General features: G+C 46.1%; 1 protein-coding gene across 2 annotated transcripts in view; it reads right to left on the reverse strand.

Moving 5' to 3' along the window:
* Nucleotides 1–18892, reverse strand: part of Slc3a1 (solute carrier family 3 member 1) — a 35659-nt gene that overhangs the window by 3348 nt on the left and 13419 nt on the right. For both annotated transcript variants that reach the window (XM_063261585.1, NM_017216.1), the window contains 4 exon segments: nt 14688–14807; nt 11211–11335; nt 8917–9112; nt 736–903 (listed from right to left, as the gene is read on the reverse strand). In XM_063261585.1, coding sequence (XP_063117655.1) covers nt 736–903; nt 8917–9112; nt 11211–11335; nt 14688–14807 — 609 coding nt within the window.

An 18892-nucleotide genomic window follows, 5' to 3' on the forward strand; every position in this document is an offset into this window, starting at 1 on the left:
GACACGTCAGCGCCTGCTCTCGGTTCAAAAGGAGCCAGTGATTCACTCTTCCAAACTGAACTTCCACATGTTTGCAATCTACTGCTTGTTTAAAAAGTAGAAGAGAGGATCTTAGAGTACTCCACTAGCAATTCATGACACCCCATCCTCCTGTGATAAACTGATGTCAGAGTAAAGAGCAGCCAGACTATGCTGACCCTGACCTCTGCCTGCTCCTGTATCCGCCTGACGATCGTGTCTGAATACACACACACACACACCCCCGCTGCCCAGAGTGAGCTACCAGTAGGAAAAGTTTAAATTGACCAAATATTAAGGACACTGCCACACAAGTGAAAGTGAGTACATAAATTAAACGTCAGGATGTCATCTCAGCAACTTGATGTGAGAACAGCATCCCCACACAAACACAACCACACAACGGTAACTGGGGAGACAGTGCTCTGACCACTTAGCTAACCTGTCAAAAACCAGACCTGAGTCCCTAAGTATTTCGGGGAGAGAATAATGAGAAAGTCGCTGGTCCTCTGAGGACCTGCAGGATCCTTGGCTCTGTCCAAGAAGCTCAGTTATGTGGCTCAGGAGGTGACATTTCAGTGAGCTCCTTGACCACCAAGAAAGCAAATAACCCTTATTCTCCACAGTGGGAGAAACGTGGCCAAGACTTCAACAGAAGCAGCAGTGGGAAGTTGGCAGTGTCATGGAGGCCCACGGCTAAAAGCCCATCATACTTACAGTGTCATAGCGCTCGTTGAGGTTTGTAATGGAAATATCTCCCATCCCTATTTCTTCCCCATAGTAAGTTATGGGGGTTCCTGGGAGTGTGAACAGAAGCATGTTCATGGCGTTGACATACTCGCTCCCTACTCGAGAAGTCAGCCGAGAAGTCTCTGGTCCGCCAATCTAAAAGGCAAATAGTTTTAAGAGCACACCTCTACATGCAATTCCATGAAAGAATTATTCCCTGCTTGAAATGGAAAGTCCCCCGGGCTGAAGGTCACCACAAAAAAAACACTGCTATGGGGAAGCCCAGAGGTGGGTCCTTAGCCCACCAGCTGCTGACCTTGTGCTACATTGGTTACTGTGCTGACTAGTGTTATGTCAACATGACGAAAGCAAATGTCATCTGAGAGGAGGGAACCTCAATTGAAAAAATGTCCCCGTGAGACTGGGCTGCAGGTAAGCCTATACGGCATTTTCTTAACTGTTGGCTGATGTGCAATGGCCCAGCCCACGGTGCACCCACAGTGCCATTCCTGGGCTGGCAGCCCTAAATCCTGTAAGAAGGCAGAGCTCTGATGTACTTGTGCACCTTAATCCCAGATTAAGTACATCTCTGTGTGAGTTCCAGGCCAGCCTAGTCTACAGAGCAAGTTCCAGAACAGCCAGTGAGAGAGAGGGAGAGAAGGAGAGAGAATAGGTAGAAAAGAAAAAAGACAGGGACTGTGTGTTTGTTGTTTTTGCTGCTCCCCCAGCATAGCTGTAGCCATTTTGGTCCATGCCTGCCAGTCATTGTTACTGACACAGGAAAATAACTTGACTCAGAGCAGGGTTAAGCTGACCACATACCTTGTTCTATTATGAGGTTTCTTCTTGGAAATATCACAACCATAAGCTCCACTTAGGACCAACCAAAAGGCCAATTAGAACTGTTCTGTCTAGCTAGCCAAAATAGCTGACCACTGGGCAGCACTCTCTGCACCTGAACATGAGCTCATGGTAGGTTTTTCCTATATGAGCTGACCCTGAGAAATATTCATGGTCACAATCATTTCCCAAGTCTGGTCTGTGGCCCTGATCAATCAATCTTGGGGTGCGCGTTCAATAACTATGCTTACTAGACTGAGGCTGGAGTCTGAGTGATTGGTGCTGTGATTCCCAGACTTCAACAGTTTTGACATTCTAACTCCAAAACCAGTTTCTAGAGGCAAGTTGGGAACCCAGGGAGAGAGCTCAGGTAGTGCCTGTTGCACCATTGTAAGCCCTGAATTTGATCCCAGCATCCATGCAAAACAGCACACCCTAGTGACCCCATCACTGGGGAGGCGGGGGAGACAGATCCCTGGGGCACTGGCCAGACAAGTCAGCCTAACTGGAGAGCCCCAGGCCACAGAGAGAGACCTCAAAAATCAAGGTGCACAGGCCCTAAGAAGCAACAACACCCAAGGTTGACTCTGCTCCTTGTACTAACATGCACACAAACACACACATACATACACACATGTATGAACATGCACACACATATATGAATTTGCATACATACCAAGACAAAAGGTAAGTTAATTCTTACAAAGAAATTTACAAAACTGGGCATGGTGACTTGTGCTTGTAGTCTCGAGGCATAAGATGTAGATCCCTCCAGCCGGGGAGGTCATGAATTTGAGATCAGTGTAGACTACATAACAAGACTCTGTCTTGGAAAAAAAAAAGTGCATAGTCTAAGCTGACATTTTCTGATGTATTCTGTAACTGTATATGATTTCCATGTGGTAAATGCTCGGGTTGATATCAGAACACATGAAGCTTACGAATGCACCTGATGACTTCGCCAATGGGCCGGATCCAGTGGGCAGATCGAGCACAGCACTTTGCTGCTTAAAGAGCACGTTCTTATCCCCTCACACAAAGGGGTGCCAATGACTGTGTCCATTTCACAGATGAAGGAACGTAGAGAAAGGGCAATATTCAAATTACAATATGCCAGACAAACGGCCTTTGGCTGAAAACTTGATTGCTATAATCTGCAAAAGGAGGCATCTTTCTTTTTCCTTAAACTGCTAAGGTAACCCCCATAATTGTATCTTTGTGAATCATTAAAGTGATTCTCTAGTTTTATGGCCAGAAAACCCAGTCATCTGCTGTCTTCTTCTCAGTGCTCTTAGGTGTTGGGCAAACTGATTTCTGAAGTCGTCAGACACAGATTAAGTTCTTCCTTTTCGGAGTCGATATTGCACTGTCTTTTCCTGAGTAACTCAAAGAGGAGGACACATCCTCTTGACCTCACAGACTGAGAACAATCCCATGCACCTATGACACTAGAAACTGTCAAAATACTCTTTGTAACTGCTAAAACAACATCCTAAAAGCTGTGACATCGGGGTCCAGACAACTGCCAGAATATGGGTCAGAAAACAGCTCCTGAAGGCAGGGACCTTCAGGTCACTGGCGAAGCACATGCTCGGCCTACGTGAGGACCTGGGTTCAAACTCCAGCATCACCAACAAAATGAATCAATTTTTAAAATCTCCCAGATAAGGAAAATGTTAGCAAAAACTAAAAATTCCACATTTTTCAGAATGCTTAAAATGAACTAAAGGCAATTCCACTGGCAATTAACTTATTCAGCAAAGAACAGTGGGTTTTGTGTCAATAGTGTCTTAACTTTCCCTAATTCCCCTCTGGTTAAGTCCATGATATGCTCTACAATCTCACAAGCCTCAGCTGAAAACAGAGGGGTGACAGCCTTGGGCAGAGATGCATGGGTTTAACGTTCAATGGATGCTGCATTGTCTGGAAACTGCTACTATGTAAACTTCCCGGCAGCTCACTTTCCCTTGATTGTTTATCTAAGCTAACTCAGGATTAACAATGCAAACAGCTGGAGTCTCATTCCTCATAACATTTGTGACAACATTTTGCCTTTGTATGTCCATAACATTATACCAACCGAGGCTAAACTAAGGCCCAGAAGAACCAGAAGAAACACTTGGGGAGTGATGTCATAGATGCCCAAGAGAGGTCTGCAAACCTTCCTTTGTATGAAGAGGTCCTCCAGCATCCCAGACGGCCCTGGAAGACTCTGTGTAATCTTTCATCTCCACTGACTTAAGGCTCAGCAAAAGTAGACAGTGAAGACTGAAGCAGAGTTGTGAGGTTGTGCTGGAAGTTTTCCCCTGCACACAAAGAACCCCTCAACAATGGCAGGGAGATCCTCAGTTCACGGCATCTCAAGACTCTCCCCAAGGCTGGAGAAATGGCTGAGGGGCTGGTGGCAAAGACTGGAATTTGGCTCCCAAGGCCGCTCACATCTACCTATAACTTCAACTCCATGAATTGAACACCCTCTTTGACCCCCACAGGCACTGGACTCATGCTCACGCACACATCAGACATATACACATACACAGAATTCAAAAAATCAAAAGAAAAATGTATTTTTTAAAAGCATCTCCAGTTATTAATTTACAAAGCAGAGACTTCTCTGGCCACACAAAAACAAAGAACACAAACTTCATAGAACACATCTAAGAGACAAGACAACAAACACTACACAAAAGAAAAATACCATTTCTAGAATTACCCTATTATACCTCTATGTAATATACTGTATTTTATACTAAAATAACAGGTCTCCCCAACAACAAAACCCTGACATGCAAAGTAACAAAAATATGGCATAGCATAAATATGGGAAAGTTGATGGAAAATGTTGCTAAGACTAAAAAGAAAAAGAAAACTAAACCAAAATTTTAAAAATATGCCTTTAATGCAAGAGGAAGGTGAATCTCTGTGAGTTCAAAGCAGCCCGTTCTTACAGAGTGGTGCCAGGACAGCCAGGGCTACACAGAGAAACCCTGACTAAGAGAGAGAGGGGGGGAGGGAGAGAAAGAAACAAATAAACAAAGAAACAAAATTAGAAAAGAAACACTGAATTATAAAAATTTTTAAAAGACTGTTATACTGTTTAGTTTTATATATGTAAAATTTATAAATGACATGAAAAACACTTAGGCTTACTAACAAAGCCTTTAAATCACGTGTGTGTCACATATATGTCATTATATGTGTCATATGTATGTGTCCTCCCTATACATGTCCTAAATATGTGTCATATGTATGTGTCCTCCCTATACGTGTTCCTATATATGTGTCGTATGTATGTGTCCTCCCTATACATGTCCTACATATGTGTCATATGTATGTGTCCTCTCTATACGTGTCCTACATATGTGTCATATGTATGTGTCCTCCCTATACGTGTCCTACATATGTGTCATATGTATGTGTCCTCCCTATACGTGTCCTACATATGTGTCATATGTATGTGTCCTCCCTATACGTGTCCTACATATGTGTCACATGTATGTGTCCTCCCTATACGTGCCCTATATATGTGTCGTATGTATGTGTCCTCCCTATACATGTCCTACATATGTGTCATATGTATGTGTCCTCTCTATACGTGTCCTACATATGTGTCATATATTTCCAGAGACCTTAGGCTGTAGCTAAGAACTGCAAGCATGAGGATCATGTCTCACACACACGAATACAGATAATTCTGAAAAGAATCGACTAGGATGTTCGGAGTTGAAAAGCACAAGGACAGAAACTGAAGTTTCCCTAAGAAAGCCTGACAGTTTTGAATTGCTAGTGGCCTCAGAAGGCTTGAAATCGGGTCAGCTGAAACAGCTAAGCTGAAAACAAGGAGAAGAATGGGGACAACTGAGCAGCATTTCTGAGGCCTGTGGGACATATCATGCACAGTGTGTGCATGAAAGAAATCTCAAGAAAAAAGGGCCCAGCAGTTAAGATTCACAGACCATAGGAAGCTCAAGAAGAAGAAAGACCACAGTGAGGATGCTTCAGTCCTACTTAGAAGAGGAAACAAAATAATCATGGAAGGTAGAGGGAGGGAGTAAGGGACCTGGTAGGGAGAGAGTAGGGGGAGGGAAAAGGGGGGCAGGATCAGGTATGGGAGGAGACAGGGGAGAAGTACAGAGGGTAAAGAAATTGAACTGAGATGTAATAGCAGTGGGGGATGGGGGAGTGGGGGTAACCACTACAAAGCCCCAGACACCAGGAAAGCAAGAGGCTCCCAGGACCCAGAGGGGATGACACTAGCTGAAATACCCCACAAAAGGGAGGGAGAACCTGTTGAGATCATATCCAGAGGTTAGGCACAGCCCCTGTTTGAGGGATGGGGCTACCCACCCATCTCAAAAATATTAACCCAGAATTGCTCCTGTCTAAAAGAAATACAGGGCAAAGAGTAGAGCAGAGACTGAGGGAAAGGTCATCCAGAGACTGCCTCACCTGGGGATCCATCCTATCTGCTGACCCCAAATCCAGCCATTATTGCTGATGCCAAGAAGTGCTTGCTGACAGGAGCCTGATATAGCTGTCTCCTGAGAGGCTCTGCCAGAGGATGACAAATACAGAGGCAAATGCTTGCAGCCAACCATCAGACTGAGCACAGGGTCCCTGATGGAGGAGTTAGGGGAAGGACTGAAGGAGCTGAAGGGGTTCACAACCCCATAGGAAGAACAACTATATCAACCAACCAGACCCCCTCCCCCCAGAGCTCCCAGGGACTAAACCACCAACCAAAGAGTACACATGGATGGACCCATGGCTCCAGCTGCATATGTAGCAGAGGATGGCCTTGTCAGGCATCAGTGGGAGGGGAGGCCCTTGGTCCTGTGGAGGCTTGATGCCCCAGCATATGGGGAATGCTAGGATGGTGAGGTGGAAGTGGGTAGAAGGGTAGGGGAGCTCCCTCATAGAAGCAGGGGGGTGGAGTGGGGTAGGTGGTTTGCAGAGGGGAAAACAGGAGGGAGGATAATATTTGAAATGTACATAAATAAAATAACCAGCACACACACACACACACACACACACACACACACACACACACACTACACACACACAGATCCACAATGGGTCTCACTGTGTAACCTTTTTGGCCTGAAAGTCTCTGTGAAGATCAGGCTTGCCTTGGATTCATAAAGATCTGCCTGCTTCTGACCCCAGTGTGTGCCACCATGGCTAGCCAGCCCTTTCCTTTTAAAATTAAAATGCAAGATAAATGTTTAAAACAGAAAGAGAACAGGATACAGAATAAAGATCTACAGAAAAATGTACAGCTAAGTAATGTTTGTGTCTATCCTGCGTTATTCCTGCCGTGGCCAGCTATTCCACACTGATCTGCCGGTCACTGACACAGAGAGGTGACTCCGCTCAAGGCCATGCTGACCACTCACCCTGCTCTGTTCTGTCTGTTCTGAATGTTCTCTATGAGGTGTGCTAATCTTAAGAAATCCGTAAAGCTTTATATAGGACCCATCAAATCAGAGGTCAATATGAATTGTTATATCTAAACTATCATAAGTCGGAGCTGACCACCAGGCAGCACTTCCTGCACCTGTGTATGCGCTCATTGTGGGTTTTATGGGGTTTTTCCTTTATAAGCTGGCAGGAAAAGATATCCATTGTCATAGTTCAGGTAATTCTGAGCCGTGTCCCTGGTCTGCACAGTATTAGGGTGTGCATTCAATAAACTATTCTTGCTTAACTGAGATCAGTGTTTATATGGTTTGTGTGGCAATTCCTGTACCCCAACATTTACAAATGTCCAAAAGGATTAAAATGGGCTGGAGAGATGGCTCAGCGGTTAAGAGCACTGACTGCTCTTCCAGAGGTCCTGAGTTCAATTCCCAGCAACCACATGGTGGCTCACAACCATCTGTAATGGGATCTGATGCCCTCTTCTGGTGTGTCTGAGGACAGCTACAGTGTATTCATATGTAATAAATCTTTTTTTAAAAAAAAGTTTTAAAATACTTGAGTGTGTAATACAAAGAAAATATAGTAAACTAAACTTAATTTCTACCAGTGGGGCTGCACTTTAATCCCAGTACTAGGGAGGCAGAGGCAAAGGGATCTCTGAGCTCAAGGGCAGCCTGGGCTGCAGAGTAAGTTCCAGGACAGCCAGGGTCACACAGAGAAACCCTGACTCAAAAAGGGGGGGGACAAGAAAAAGAAAAAATGAATGAAAAGAAAAGAAGAAAAAGAAAGAAAGGAAGGAAGGAGAAGAAAGAAAGAAAGAAAGAAAGAAAGAAAGAAAGAAAGAAAGAAAGAAAGATAGAAAGATTAATTTTGTAGTGAAGAGACTGTGTGTAAATGTAGTGCATGTGAGGGCAAAGGGCGTGGTGTCTCTGACGTGGTGGCAATGAAGACAGTAAACTGCTGTGGTGGCCAGGAATGTCCTGTTCATTCACATACAGTCCTTGCTTGTTGACCTCCAAGTCAACACCTGCTGCTCCACTCCCGGAAGAGCCCTACGCCAGTTTCTACCTGTGTATCATGTTGTAGTGTGTACCCACCCTGTGTTTAGACACTAGTGCTCACCAGGGTTCAGATACCTACAGGGTGCCATACAGATACACTGTTGCTTCACAGCCTAGGAGCACAGACCATGTGTAGAAAGGGAAGAGCCTTCCAGAATCTCTGTGAATCATAAGCTGGAATTTAGGATAAAATTAGGTTTGACAGCCATCCCTGGCCAAGATTAGTGGAGTTCTAAGCACAGATAAATATTCATTAAGTATTGATCTAGTTGTGTGGATAATGTCCTTGTCTTCATTATAAGAGCCATGTGCTGACATTTTCATGCCAACTGGCACAAGCTAAAGTCATCTGAGAGAAAGGAACCTCAGTTGAGAAAATGCCACCATAAGACCAGGCTGTAGGCAAGCCTGTAGGGCATGTTCTTAATTAATGATTGATGGAGGAGGGCCCAGCCCTTTATGTGTGTGTGGTGCCATCATCCCTGGGCAGGTGGCCCCGGTTCTATAAGAGAGCAATCTGAGCAAGCCATGGACAGCATCCTCCATGGCCTCTGCATCAACTCCTGCTTCCAGGTCCCTGCCCTGTCTAAGCTCCTGTTCTGACTTCCCCAGTGATGGACTGCAGTAGAGAAATGTAAAGCAAATTTCCTCCTTTCCTCCCCAATTTCCTTTTTGGTCATGGTGTTTCGTCATAGTAATAGAAACCCTAACTAAGACAAGCCTATCAGAAGCTAGGACAGACTTAAGCACTAGAACTGAGTAAGGTCACTTAGGGACAAAGGTGCACAGTAGAGGTGACTGTCCCAGAAGTGCAACAGATCACTGTGTGCTATGCATGAGGGCTCACCATCCAGTTGGGCCATTTTCCTTCCGGCATGTTTTCCATCCAGGATGTGATAGCTTCGTACACAGTATGCCCGGAAAGAGTGTCTAGTGTGGCTAAGTACTTGTTGAAAGGGAAGTCAGCTTCCTGGATAAATGACAGGCCATAGTACACCATGGTCCTCTCGGTGCTCTCAGCTGACACCTCCGTCCCCATGAACCTGGAAGAGTTGGCACACTTTGCTATCTTCGCTGCTGACACGAGCGTGGGAACAACTCAGGAGCCAGTCAGAGCTGTGAACGAAAGGTGGGCCCCTCATAGGTCAGCGCAGTCTCAGACTTCATCAGAGCTTCAGCCACAGAGGGGACAGTTATGTCATACCTCTCTGCAAGGCTTAGGGACCGTCACAGAAGAGGGGACAGAAAGATTGGAAGAGGCAGAACTCTTGAAGAACTGGGTCAGCGCCTTCTGGATCTGACAGCTGTACTCACAGTCTCGCAGTGGCTACGGTGCTGACACGGGGTAGAGCCAGGCAACATTCTAACACAGAGGGTGAGGATCCATCATGAGCCCGCCTACCCCTAGCTGAGAAGCCACTGACAGTTGGTGGCTGGTACGAGCAGGAGAGTTCATTTCCTTTAAGGGTGAGCTTCCCGCTATGCTGACCACACTCCAGTAGATGCTCCCACGTGCGTGAGTGGACTGTTTTTTTAAGAGGACATAAAATTGGGAGGGGTGAGTATGGAGAGTAGCTCTGGGGGAGTTAATAGGAAGAGTGGAGTTGAATATAGTCAAATATAACAAAGAATTAATAAAAAATATTTTTAGTAAGGGAGTCACATGTGTAATTGGCCAGGGCCCTCCAAAGAACAGCACACAAAAGCAGAATGTGGTTCTCCAACAACACTGCTCTCTGTTTTCAACACCTAACTAAGACTCTAACATCTCAAAGACCTTCTTTGGGCATTTCCATCAAACTACTTAGAACTTCGAGTCTCTACCTTCAGTAACAAGGTTTCTCCTCGTTATTGACACCCACTCTAAAATACACTGAGAATGATTAAGTCACCTGAACTGTCCCCATCAGTGCTGCATTCGCTGGCTGAGGTGGCACACTGATGGAAAGCCCAGTCCTCCTCCTCCTCTTCCTCCTCCTCCTCCTCCTCTTCCTCCTCCTCCTCCTCCTCCTCCTCTTCCTCCTCCTCCTCCTCTTCCTCCTCTTCCTCCTCCTCTTCCTCCTCTTCCTCCTCCTTTTCCTTCTCTTCCTCCTCCTCTTCCTTCTCTTCCTCCTCCTCTTCCTTCTCTTCCTCCTCCTCCCCCTCCTTCTCAGACAGTTTCTCTGTTACCCTGGCTGTCCTGGAACCCTCTCTGTAGACGGGGTTGGCCTCAGTCTCAGAGATCTGCCTGTGTCCCCTGAGTACCACAGTCGGTCTGTGGTGAGTCACTCCCGCCTGTCATTACTCTCAGGGTCCAGTCCTTCTCCAAGGGATTCTTAGCTGCTCTCACAAGTCTGTCAGGCTAGCTACCTAGTGATACAAGGTATACCCTTTATCCAGGGCTCTTAAGACTAGACAGATCTCAAATTTTGTAAAATTTTGCATTCTTAGAATAGCTCTATAGAGCTTTACTGGCTCAGAGACCCTACTCCAAAGTGAGAAATTCAAAATGTCCCCAGAATCTTTAGATTTTCATATTAGGGATCTTAACTTAGAACTTCACCGTGTTTCTTACATGCCAGATACTATCATAAGGGATTTACATATATTATCTCATCTGTTCTCACAATAGTTCTCTAAGTCTCGTTACCATTGTTTGTGAGAAAACCCATTCCTGCTAACAGACAACCCCAAGGTCACCAAGCTACAGAGCAGGACTCCTTGATCTCGAAGCTGTGCTAACCACAGGGATCTGTCAACAATCCAGTTGGAATGTTTGAGCCCACACTATCCAAGAAACATAATCCCAGCAATATCGATGAAAATAACAGCTCATGGGGCTGGAGAAATACAAATTCAAAGCGCTCCTGAAGAGGATTCAAGTTCACGTCCCAGCACCCATGCCAGGTGACCCAACGACCTGTAACTCCTCCGGGGAATCAGCACCCTCTTCTCACCTATGAAGGCACCACACTCACGGGTACAAAATTCACACAGAGGTAGAGATGGAGAACCACAAGGTTACTCTGTGACCTCCACGTGTGCACCATGACACACATGCCGTTACACACACACATTTTGCATACATACACACAAAACAATAATAAAATACAATTGTAGTTATGCAGGCCTTTTTATAATATAAGTCGGGCCTATGGTTACCGGTATCTGCCAGGCTCCCGGCTGAACTGGTTCATGGTCTGCCGGAAGTCCCGGACAAGGTCATGCATTCCCACCTGGGTAGTGGTGAAGTCGTGGTACAGTTCTGAGTAGCGGGTCACTGTGTCCTGGGGAAAGCAGGACAGCATGATATTAGGATCATTTCACCCCGACCCTGTTCCATGTCTTTGCAGACGACTTGACCTAAGGAGATACTTGCTCAATGATGGTCCTGGAAGCTTTGGTGCACAAGGGGCTTGTGAGTGACAGATACTCACAATCCTTAATATTGCATTACTTCTTATATGGGTAACTTGAAAAAAAAAAAACTAGTGAGCAGGGTCTGGAGGGATGAGTCAGCAGTTAAGAGCACTGACTATTCATCCAGAGGACCCAGGTTCAATTCCCAGCACCCACATGGCAGCTCACAACTGTCTGTAACTCCAAGATCTGACACCCTCACAACATACAGGCAAGCAAAACACCAATGGACAGAAAATAAAGAGAAATAAATTATTTAAAAAAAAAAGTCTAGTGGACAGTAACTGTTTCTCTCACCCATTTTAGCAAACAAAATTTTACCGTAGACCAAAATAATTACAAAATCCCTGTAAATATAACTGCACAAATGCTTCAGACATTCTTGATGAAGGGAGAGCTTGCTGCCTATCTGTACCACATCTGCTTATGGGATGTCAGCATTTAACTTTGTTTCCATGCTGTCTCTGTCCTTCAGAATTACTGTTAGGCCGCTGCAGGATTCCAGTGACCAATCGATCAACCGATCAGTTGTTCCTGGTCGTCGTTCCTACACTGACCCAGGACTGGAAGAGTCAAAAGATTCACATGAGCTAAGGTCTTGGGATGGACGTGGACTGGCTGAGCCATCCCAACCTGACACATGGCCTGTTCAGTGAGCTCTTTTAGAATAGGTGAGCTTCACCTATGAAGACAGAGGGTCTGATGGGGAGGAAGGTGTTTTAACCTGGGGTTTTCCTAGAATCACCTCGCAGAGATGCTTACATCATAGTATATTACAATCAGTAAGGTGGCTTCAAGAACTCTCAGAGAGACAACTAGTGCTCTTTGAGAAAACCAGCTAATAATACTGCCTGTTGTCTTTTTTTTTTTTTTTTAAGATTTATTTTATGTGTATGAATGTTTTAACTGCATACACCTGCAGGCCAGAAGAGGGCATCAGATCCCATTATAGATGGTTGTGAGCCACCATGTGGGTGCTGGGAATTGAATCAGGTCCTCTGGAAGAGCAGTCAGTGCTCTTAACCTCTGAGCCATCTCTCCAGCCTCCTGCCTGTTGTCTTCATTTTTCTGCCTTACCAGAAGTTGTGAGCAAAAATTATAATAATGACAATAATATTAATAATGACAACAACAACGATGATGATGATGATGATGGGCTTAATTATAACCTTTGCTTAATGATGTCATCTTATAATCAACTGCTCTTTAATTAGGTAGGTAGGGAGGAAAGTGGATAGGTAGCTGATTAATGAGAGATAAGAACACATACCTTGGCTCAGGACAAAAGGTAGAAGCCTGCTAATAAAATGCCCTGTGGAGTTAGTTTTCCTTATCTGGCTCCGTTAAGAGCATCCACCATACATAGCAATTTTAGATTTTCTTCAAGCACACAATGTGCTGCGAAGATTCACTGGGACTGCTGCCTGCTGCTGTCATTTGGTTAATGTAATATTCTAGCCCATGATATGGGACAGTGAAAGGCACCCTGGTTTCTGGTTGAGGAGGCTTGAACCCCTGTGACCCTGAAAAGGACGGTTGGCATTTCACCTGACTCCCAAGAAACCAGGAGGGTCGCAAGTATAGCCATCCATAGAGTTGTGACCATCAGTTACATGAGGTCAACGCCCCAAGCCCCTCCACAGGTAGAGGACATGACCACAGTCACATAGGCTCTCCATAGATAGACCTCCATTATAATGAGGTTCCTAAAGGCCTGGAGACTTAGCCAATGAACTGTCCTTCCCAGACACTCCTCCCTGCAAAAGGTATTTAATCTCAGACCCACTCTGAGAAGTGGGGTACAATTTTACTCATCCACTTTCCTCTATAACAATAAATGCCTTAAAACCACAGACTGTGTCTCTTTATCAGGATCCACCATGAGGGGCCACAGAGGTCTTTGCCTACGGAGCTGCTGTCTAATCTTCAGAAGAAAGCCTCCCACACTCCCAGCTGCAGAAGCCACCAAGCTCAAGCCTGCCACTGCCAAGCCAAGGACTCTTCCCCTAGGGGCCAGCTGGAGCCCCCAAACCCTTTTCCCCTTGGTCCCAGGCTAGATCCAGCCCCGCAGGGCCCCATTCCATTCTCAGCTCTTCTGAGGCTCTTCCAGTGGCTCCTGGATGCCCGAGAGCCTGAGAACCTGACGGCCGGCTTCCTTGCAGGCCTGGGACCCCCGAGCCAGCTCCAGCTGTATCCCACGCTCAGACTATGCTTCCCCACCCCAGAGCGGTGTACAGCTAACACCCGCCCGGCAACTACGTGAGTTAAGCGTGGTCAAGCAAATCCGGTGGCAGAGCGCACTTGGGACCCCACTAAACCTACACTGTGACACACATTTTGGAGTGGAGTGTGTCTAAGAACTACTATCTACTTGGCCAGAGGAACTAGGGTGACTAGAAGAGTGGTCAACTGGAGGAATAGGTGACTTGTGAACTCCCTCTGTCACAAGGTGGGTGAGAATATAGTGTAGAGCCTCAAAGTGCACACTTAGTCCATGAGTTGGGCTTGGTTTGGGATTCTGTAACCCCGAATCCAGAGGCTCATTGAATGGAAATGGTGAAGCCTCTCTTGTCCCTGTGTTGAGAGACTTAGATGAAACACGGTAATACTCAGTGCTAATTCCCTTCTGCTCTGACTGTGGTCTTGATTACCTAGAAAAGTCCCAAGAAATTGAGGCCTCTACCTTTGAACCCAAGTGAAATGTAAGAAAAACCATATCAGCAAGAAAACTTTGTCAGTCCATATTGTGTCCTGAACACCCTCACTGAAGAAAGATTCTGAATCGATCCTCGATTCTGTAAAGAACCAGGGGAACGAGTCCCCAGATGCAAGCATTAGAAATACTTGTAAGCACTTCCTGCAGGCAGATACGTGTAAGCACATCCTGCAGGCAGATACGTGTAAGCACTTCCTGCAGGCAGACAAGCTCACCCTTGTAACTGGCATCTTAGACTAAAACAGAGAACACGGGGCTGGAGAGAGCGCTCAGGGTAGAGACTGCTCACAGCTCTCGTGGAGGACGTGCTTGGTTCCTGGTACCCATCCAGTTAGCCGGAGGGGGAACCCCACACCCTCTCCAAGCTTCTATAGGCATGTGCACAGACCCACACACAGACCAGCATCCATAATTGTTAGATAACAAAATTTAAAATCAGAAAACACTCTGATAACATTTTTCAGACAAGACAAAGGGAAGAAAAGTTTAAAATAAGACTTTACCGGAATTTGGGATGTATTTACTTGGATTTCATTTCTCAGGTCCTTTGCTTCCAGAAGAAATTTAACTGCATCGAAACTAAACCCATCAACACCCTTTGAGAGCCAGAACTTTATTATTTCCTGAATATAAAGAAGAAAAACACTTGGTTACATATAGTTTGTAGTTACAAACTATAGCTGAGACGTTAACAGAGGGACCGTCAGAAAATAGGAAACTCCATACACAAAGCACACCCTCACAGTCTAAGTCCATAACTGGTTCTCTCAGTACAGGGTGCTCAGCCTGCAAAGAACATTCCAGGCAGAGAACAGCAGAGGATGCAGTCAGATTTCCTGGGCAATTGAAAAAAACGGGGTGGGGTGGGAATAGCACACCCGAGGAAGTTGAACTTGTCACATCTAGCTTTTACGTTAAGGGAGAAATCTCAGGACTGGGAAGGGTGGGTGGAAAGTCCTAGAAGGTTTCAAGAAGAACATAAAGTTAACCTAAGACTATCAATTCCACACCTAGATACACACCCAAAAGAGATGAATCCGTGCATCAAAACAAGACCTTTGAATGTTCTAGCAGGACGGCTAGGGGACACCACCCTGATGTATTTCCATCATAGGACGAATATTACCTGGCCACAGAGACGGACATGCTGGTGCATGCTGGGACATACACAAATCGGAAGAAGCATTTTGCTAAATGCAAGGAATAAAGATTGAATAATTTCCTTTATGCAAAATGTTCACAATAAGCAAATTCACAGAGAGAGAAAGGGAGACTGGTTAAAGATGACTTGACGGGTAGATAATGGTGGCAAAAGTAGACAACGCTTCTTTGAAGGAGAGCAGGTCAAACAATGAAGTTCAGTGTGTGCTGGGCTTCACCAATCTACAGACTCAGAGCACAGAGAGCTGGGAGTGACTGCAGTCGGCTGGCGCTTGGGTTGGGGAGCTCAACAGAGAGACACCACACACACCAAACCTGCTGGGCACACAAAGGCCACTGGTTTGTGGACAGGGGGAGCCCCAGGTGGTGCTTTGTCTTACAAATATGAACATCAGTCTAGTCAGAGCACAAACACCCAAGAAGCACAACACTACTTCTGACAAGGTGTGGGCGAGCGTGAGCCCGCTCTGATTTTCTACAGTCAAACTGCTTACTTTCTACCTGAGCTAGTCATTCACTTCAGGATCCCAGCATGGCTAAATAGTAGCCATTAAAGAATGAGAAATGTGGCTCTTCCTGTAAGCGGCCAGAGGTGACCTGTGAAAATGGTTTACTACTCGCTTGACCCAGAAAACCCCACAAAATCATGGAAATCAAGAGGTTCAAACCTCCCTGTTCACTTTAAGAACACCCGGGAAACTGCCCAGGCCATTCAGGGTATGCATATCCGCAAAGCCACCAAGTATCTGAAGAATGTCACTTTAAAGAAGCCATGTGGAGGCAGTAGGTGCGCAACGGCCGAACGGTGGGGCTGGACACAGGGACGGTGGCCAAAAGAAGAGTGCTGAATTTTTGCTGCACATGCTTTAAAATGCAGAGAGTGCTGCCGAACTGAAGGGTTTAGATGTAGATTCCCTGTCACTGAACACATCCAGGTGAACAGGCACCTAAGATGCGCTGATGAACCTACAGAGCTCATGGCCGGATTAACCCATCCACGAGCTCCCCCTGCCACATTGAGAAGGAACAGATTGTTCCAAAGCCAGAAGAGGAGGTTGCACAAAAGAAAAATATATCCCAGAAGAAACTGAAGAAACAAAAACTCATGACATGGGAATAAATTCAGCATAAAATAAATGCAGATTAAAAAAAATAAAAAGAATGAGGACTGTGGGCTGGAGAGATGGCTCAGCCGGGAAGAGCACGTACAGCTCTTGCCGAGGACCTGAGTGGGGTTCCCAGCGCCATGTCAGGCAGCCGGTCGCTCCAGCGCCTCTTGGCCTCCAGAGGCGCCTGCCCTCACACGCGCCTGCCGTCACCCGCGCATTCCCACATACCGACACTTAGAGGCATGAGAAAACACAAATAATTGGAAAAACAGAACAAAATGGAAGGAGAGAAGAGGGTCCTGGAAGCCTGGAGGCAGTTTTGTTACTTTGTTTCGGAACAAAGTTGTTTCTAAGTGCACCGGTTTGCTTGGGGCGTTGGGGGTGAAAGCCAGGGCTTAGGAAAGTACTCGGTCACCAAAGCTCGCACCTAGCGGAGAAGAGACACTTTACTTGCTGAAGTTTGACCCGTATAATCCAGAGTTTGCTCTCAGGAGGTATGCCCCTTCTGTTACCCATTCTCATTCTCCCAACTAGATGAGGCGAGGGCTTTCCATTTTAATTCTTAACCTCCTGCGCTCTGATTTCGCTCTTCCACTTTTACATCCAATCTTCCAGTATTGGGTGTAAACCCGGGCACAGTGCCTGGTTCCACCTGGTTGTGGTGACCTGGACTTGGGGACTCTAGGGACAGTACACTGTGTCCTTGATTCTTCTCTAGCTAACACGATACCTCACTGTCCTGGTTTTCCACTGGGCACCTTTTCTCTGCTAAAACAACACCACTCTGAGTGACTGAGTCAACACTCAAAACGCCCAATCCAAGGATGCCTCCCCGTGCTGCTGTCTGCTTATTTGGTCGACGGTTGGTTGGTTGCTTGGTTTGGTGACAGGGTCTCACTCTGTGTCCTAGGCTCATCTAGCAAACCTCGAAGGCCTTTCTCTTTCCTTTCCTTTCCTTTCCTTTCCTTTCCTTTCCTTTCCTTTCCTTTCTTTTCCTTTCCTTTCTTTTTTTCTTAAGATGGCTGATGTGGGACCATTTACCTGAATAGCCCAGTTTGGGAAACACAGTGGTTCTACTCCTTTTTTGAAAAAGATTTATTTATGTGTTTTATGTCGATGGGCATTTTGTCTGCATGTATGCATGCCATGCATCAGATCCCAAGGAACTACAGTAACAGATGGCTGTGAGCTGCCATGTTGGTGTGGATTTGAACTCAGGACCTCTAGACTAGCAGCCAGTGCCCCTAACCACTGAGCCATCTCGCCAGCCCAGTGGCTCTACTCTCGTACCTAATGGCACGAGATGTATCTCCTTAAAGTGACAGTAGCCTCTGGAATCTATCTCAGTAAGGGATGTCGAAATAGATGTTTAGCAAGTACAGGAAACCAATACCCTTGCTTACAGGTAATGGAACAAAAAACTGCCTGCCTGCCGCTGCCCAGAAATACAGAAAACAAATATTTTCTGCTTTTGAACTCCCCCTTCCCCCAGTGCTACTTCACTTGGCTCACTCCAGTCCAACCACTCAACGTTCACTGCCTTCTTGCAACTGCTCTAACCTTACCTACTCCATTTCCAGCTTGGGTATCTGTTTGCCCACTTCTTTCTGTCATGGCCACCATCATGCTATGTTTCTGATCTGTCATCTGTCTCTCCTCTGGAATAAAAACACCTTGACAGCTATAACACGCGTCTGTCTACCTACCACCTGCCACCTCCTAGCCCATGGCCAGCACACCACACACCTCATCAGGCAAGGCCACATCTCCTAGCCCTCAGCCAGCTTGCCACATACACACACCATCAGAGGAATGCATAAGGAGAACAAAGGGCGTGGCACCCGGAAGTACAATATTATGCAAATACTATGGATGAGCCACGGTAGTAAGCAGGTAGTAAGAGAACTTTTTTTTTTTTTAATTTAAATGCTTGTCTCCAGCTGTCCTGCGCTCTCTGGGGTCAGAGCAAGAGTCCACACTTAGCTATGAGTTCTAATGTTGAGCTGAGAGAGCCTCTTGGCTCTCCCCAACCACTAAGAATGGTTTCCTCCCCAGGACTCCTCCCTCCCGGGCTCAGGCTTCCTGTTTACTGTCCAAGATCATTCTGATTCCATACAGAGGCAAGACAACCAGGGTCCTGGCTAAATGTCCTGGCCATTCCCCTGGTCATGGTACCTTGCCCTGTTTTCTCATCTATCAAGGGGATATGGTGGGGGGGGGGTGCACAAGTAGAAACCAAAGTATCAGAAGTGGGCAAACAATTATCTGGTGTGTGCAAGTCACAGCTCCTCTGGAGCCTTCTAACTTCTCAAGGTGAAAGCACTCAGTCCGAGTTCAGGCTACAAGCCGAGTTCTGACAGCCATTGGGAAAGAAAGAGACCAAACAGAAAAGAAACAAAGTATTCTACTCTGGAAGATGCCTGTGTCAGACTGTCATG

This window comes from Rattus norvegicus, chromosome 6 (assembly GCF_036323735.1).
Source record: "Rattus norvegicus strain BN/NHsdMcwi chromosome 6, GRCr8, whole genome shotgun sequence".
Taxonomy (NCBI): Eukaryota; Metazoa; Chordata; class Mammalia; order Rodentia; family Muridae; genus Rattus; species Rattus norvegicus.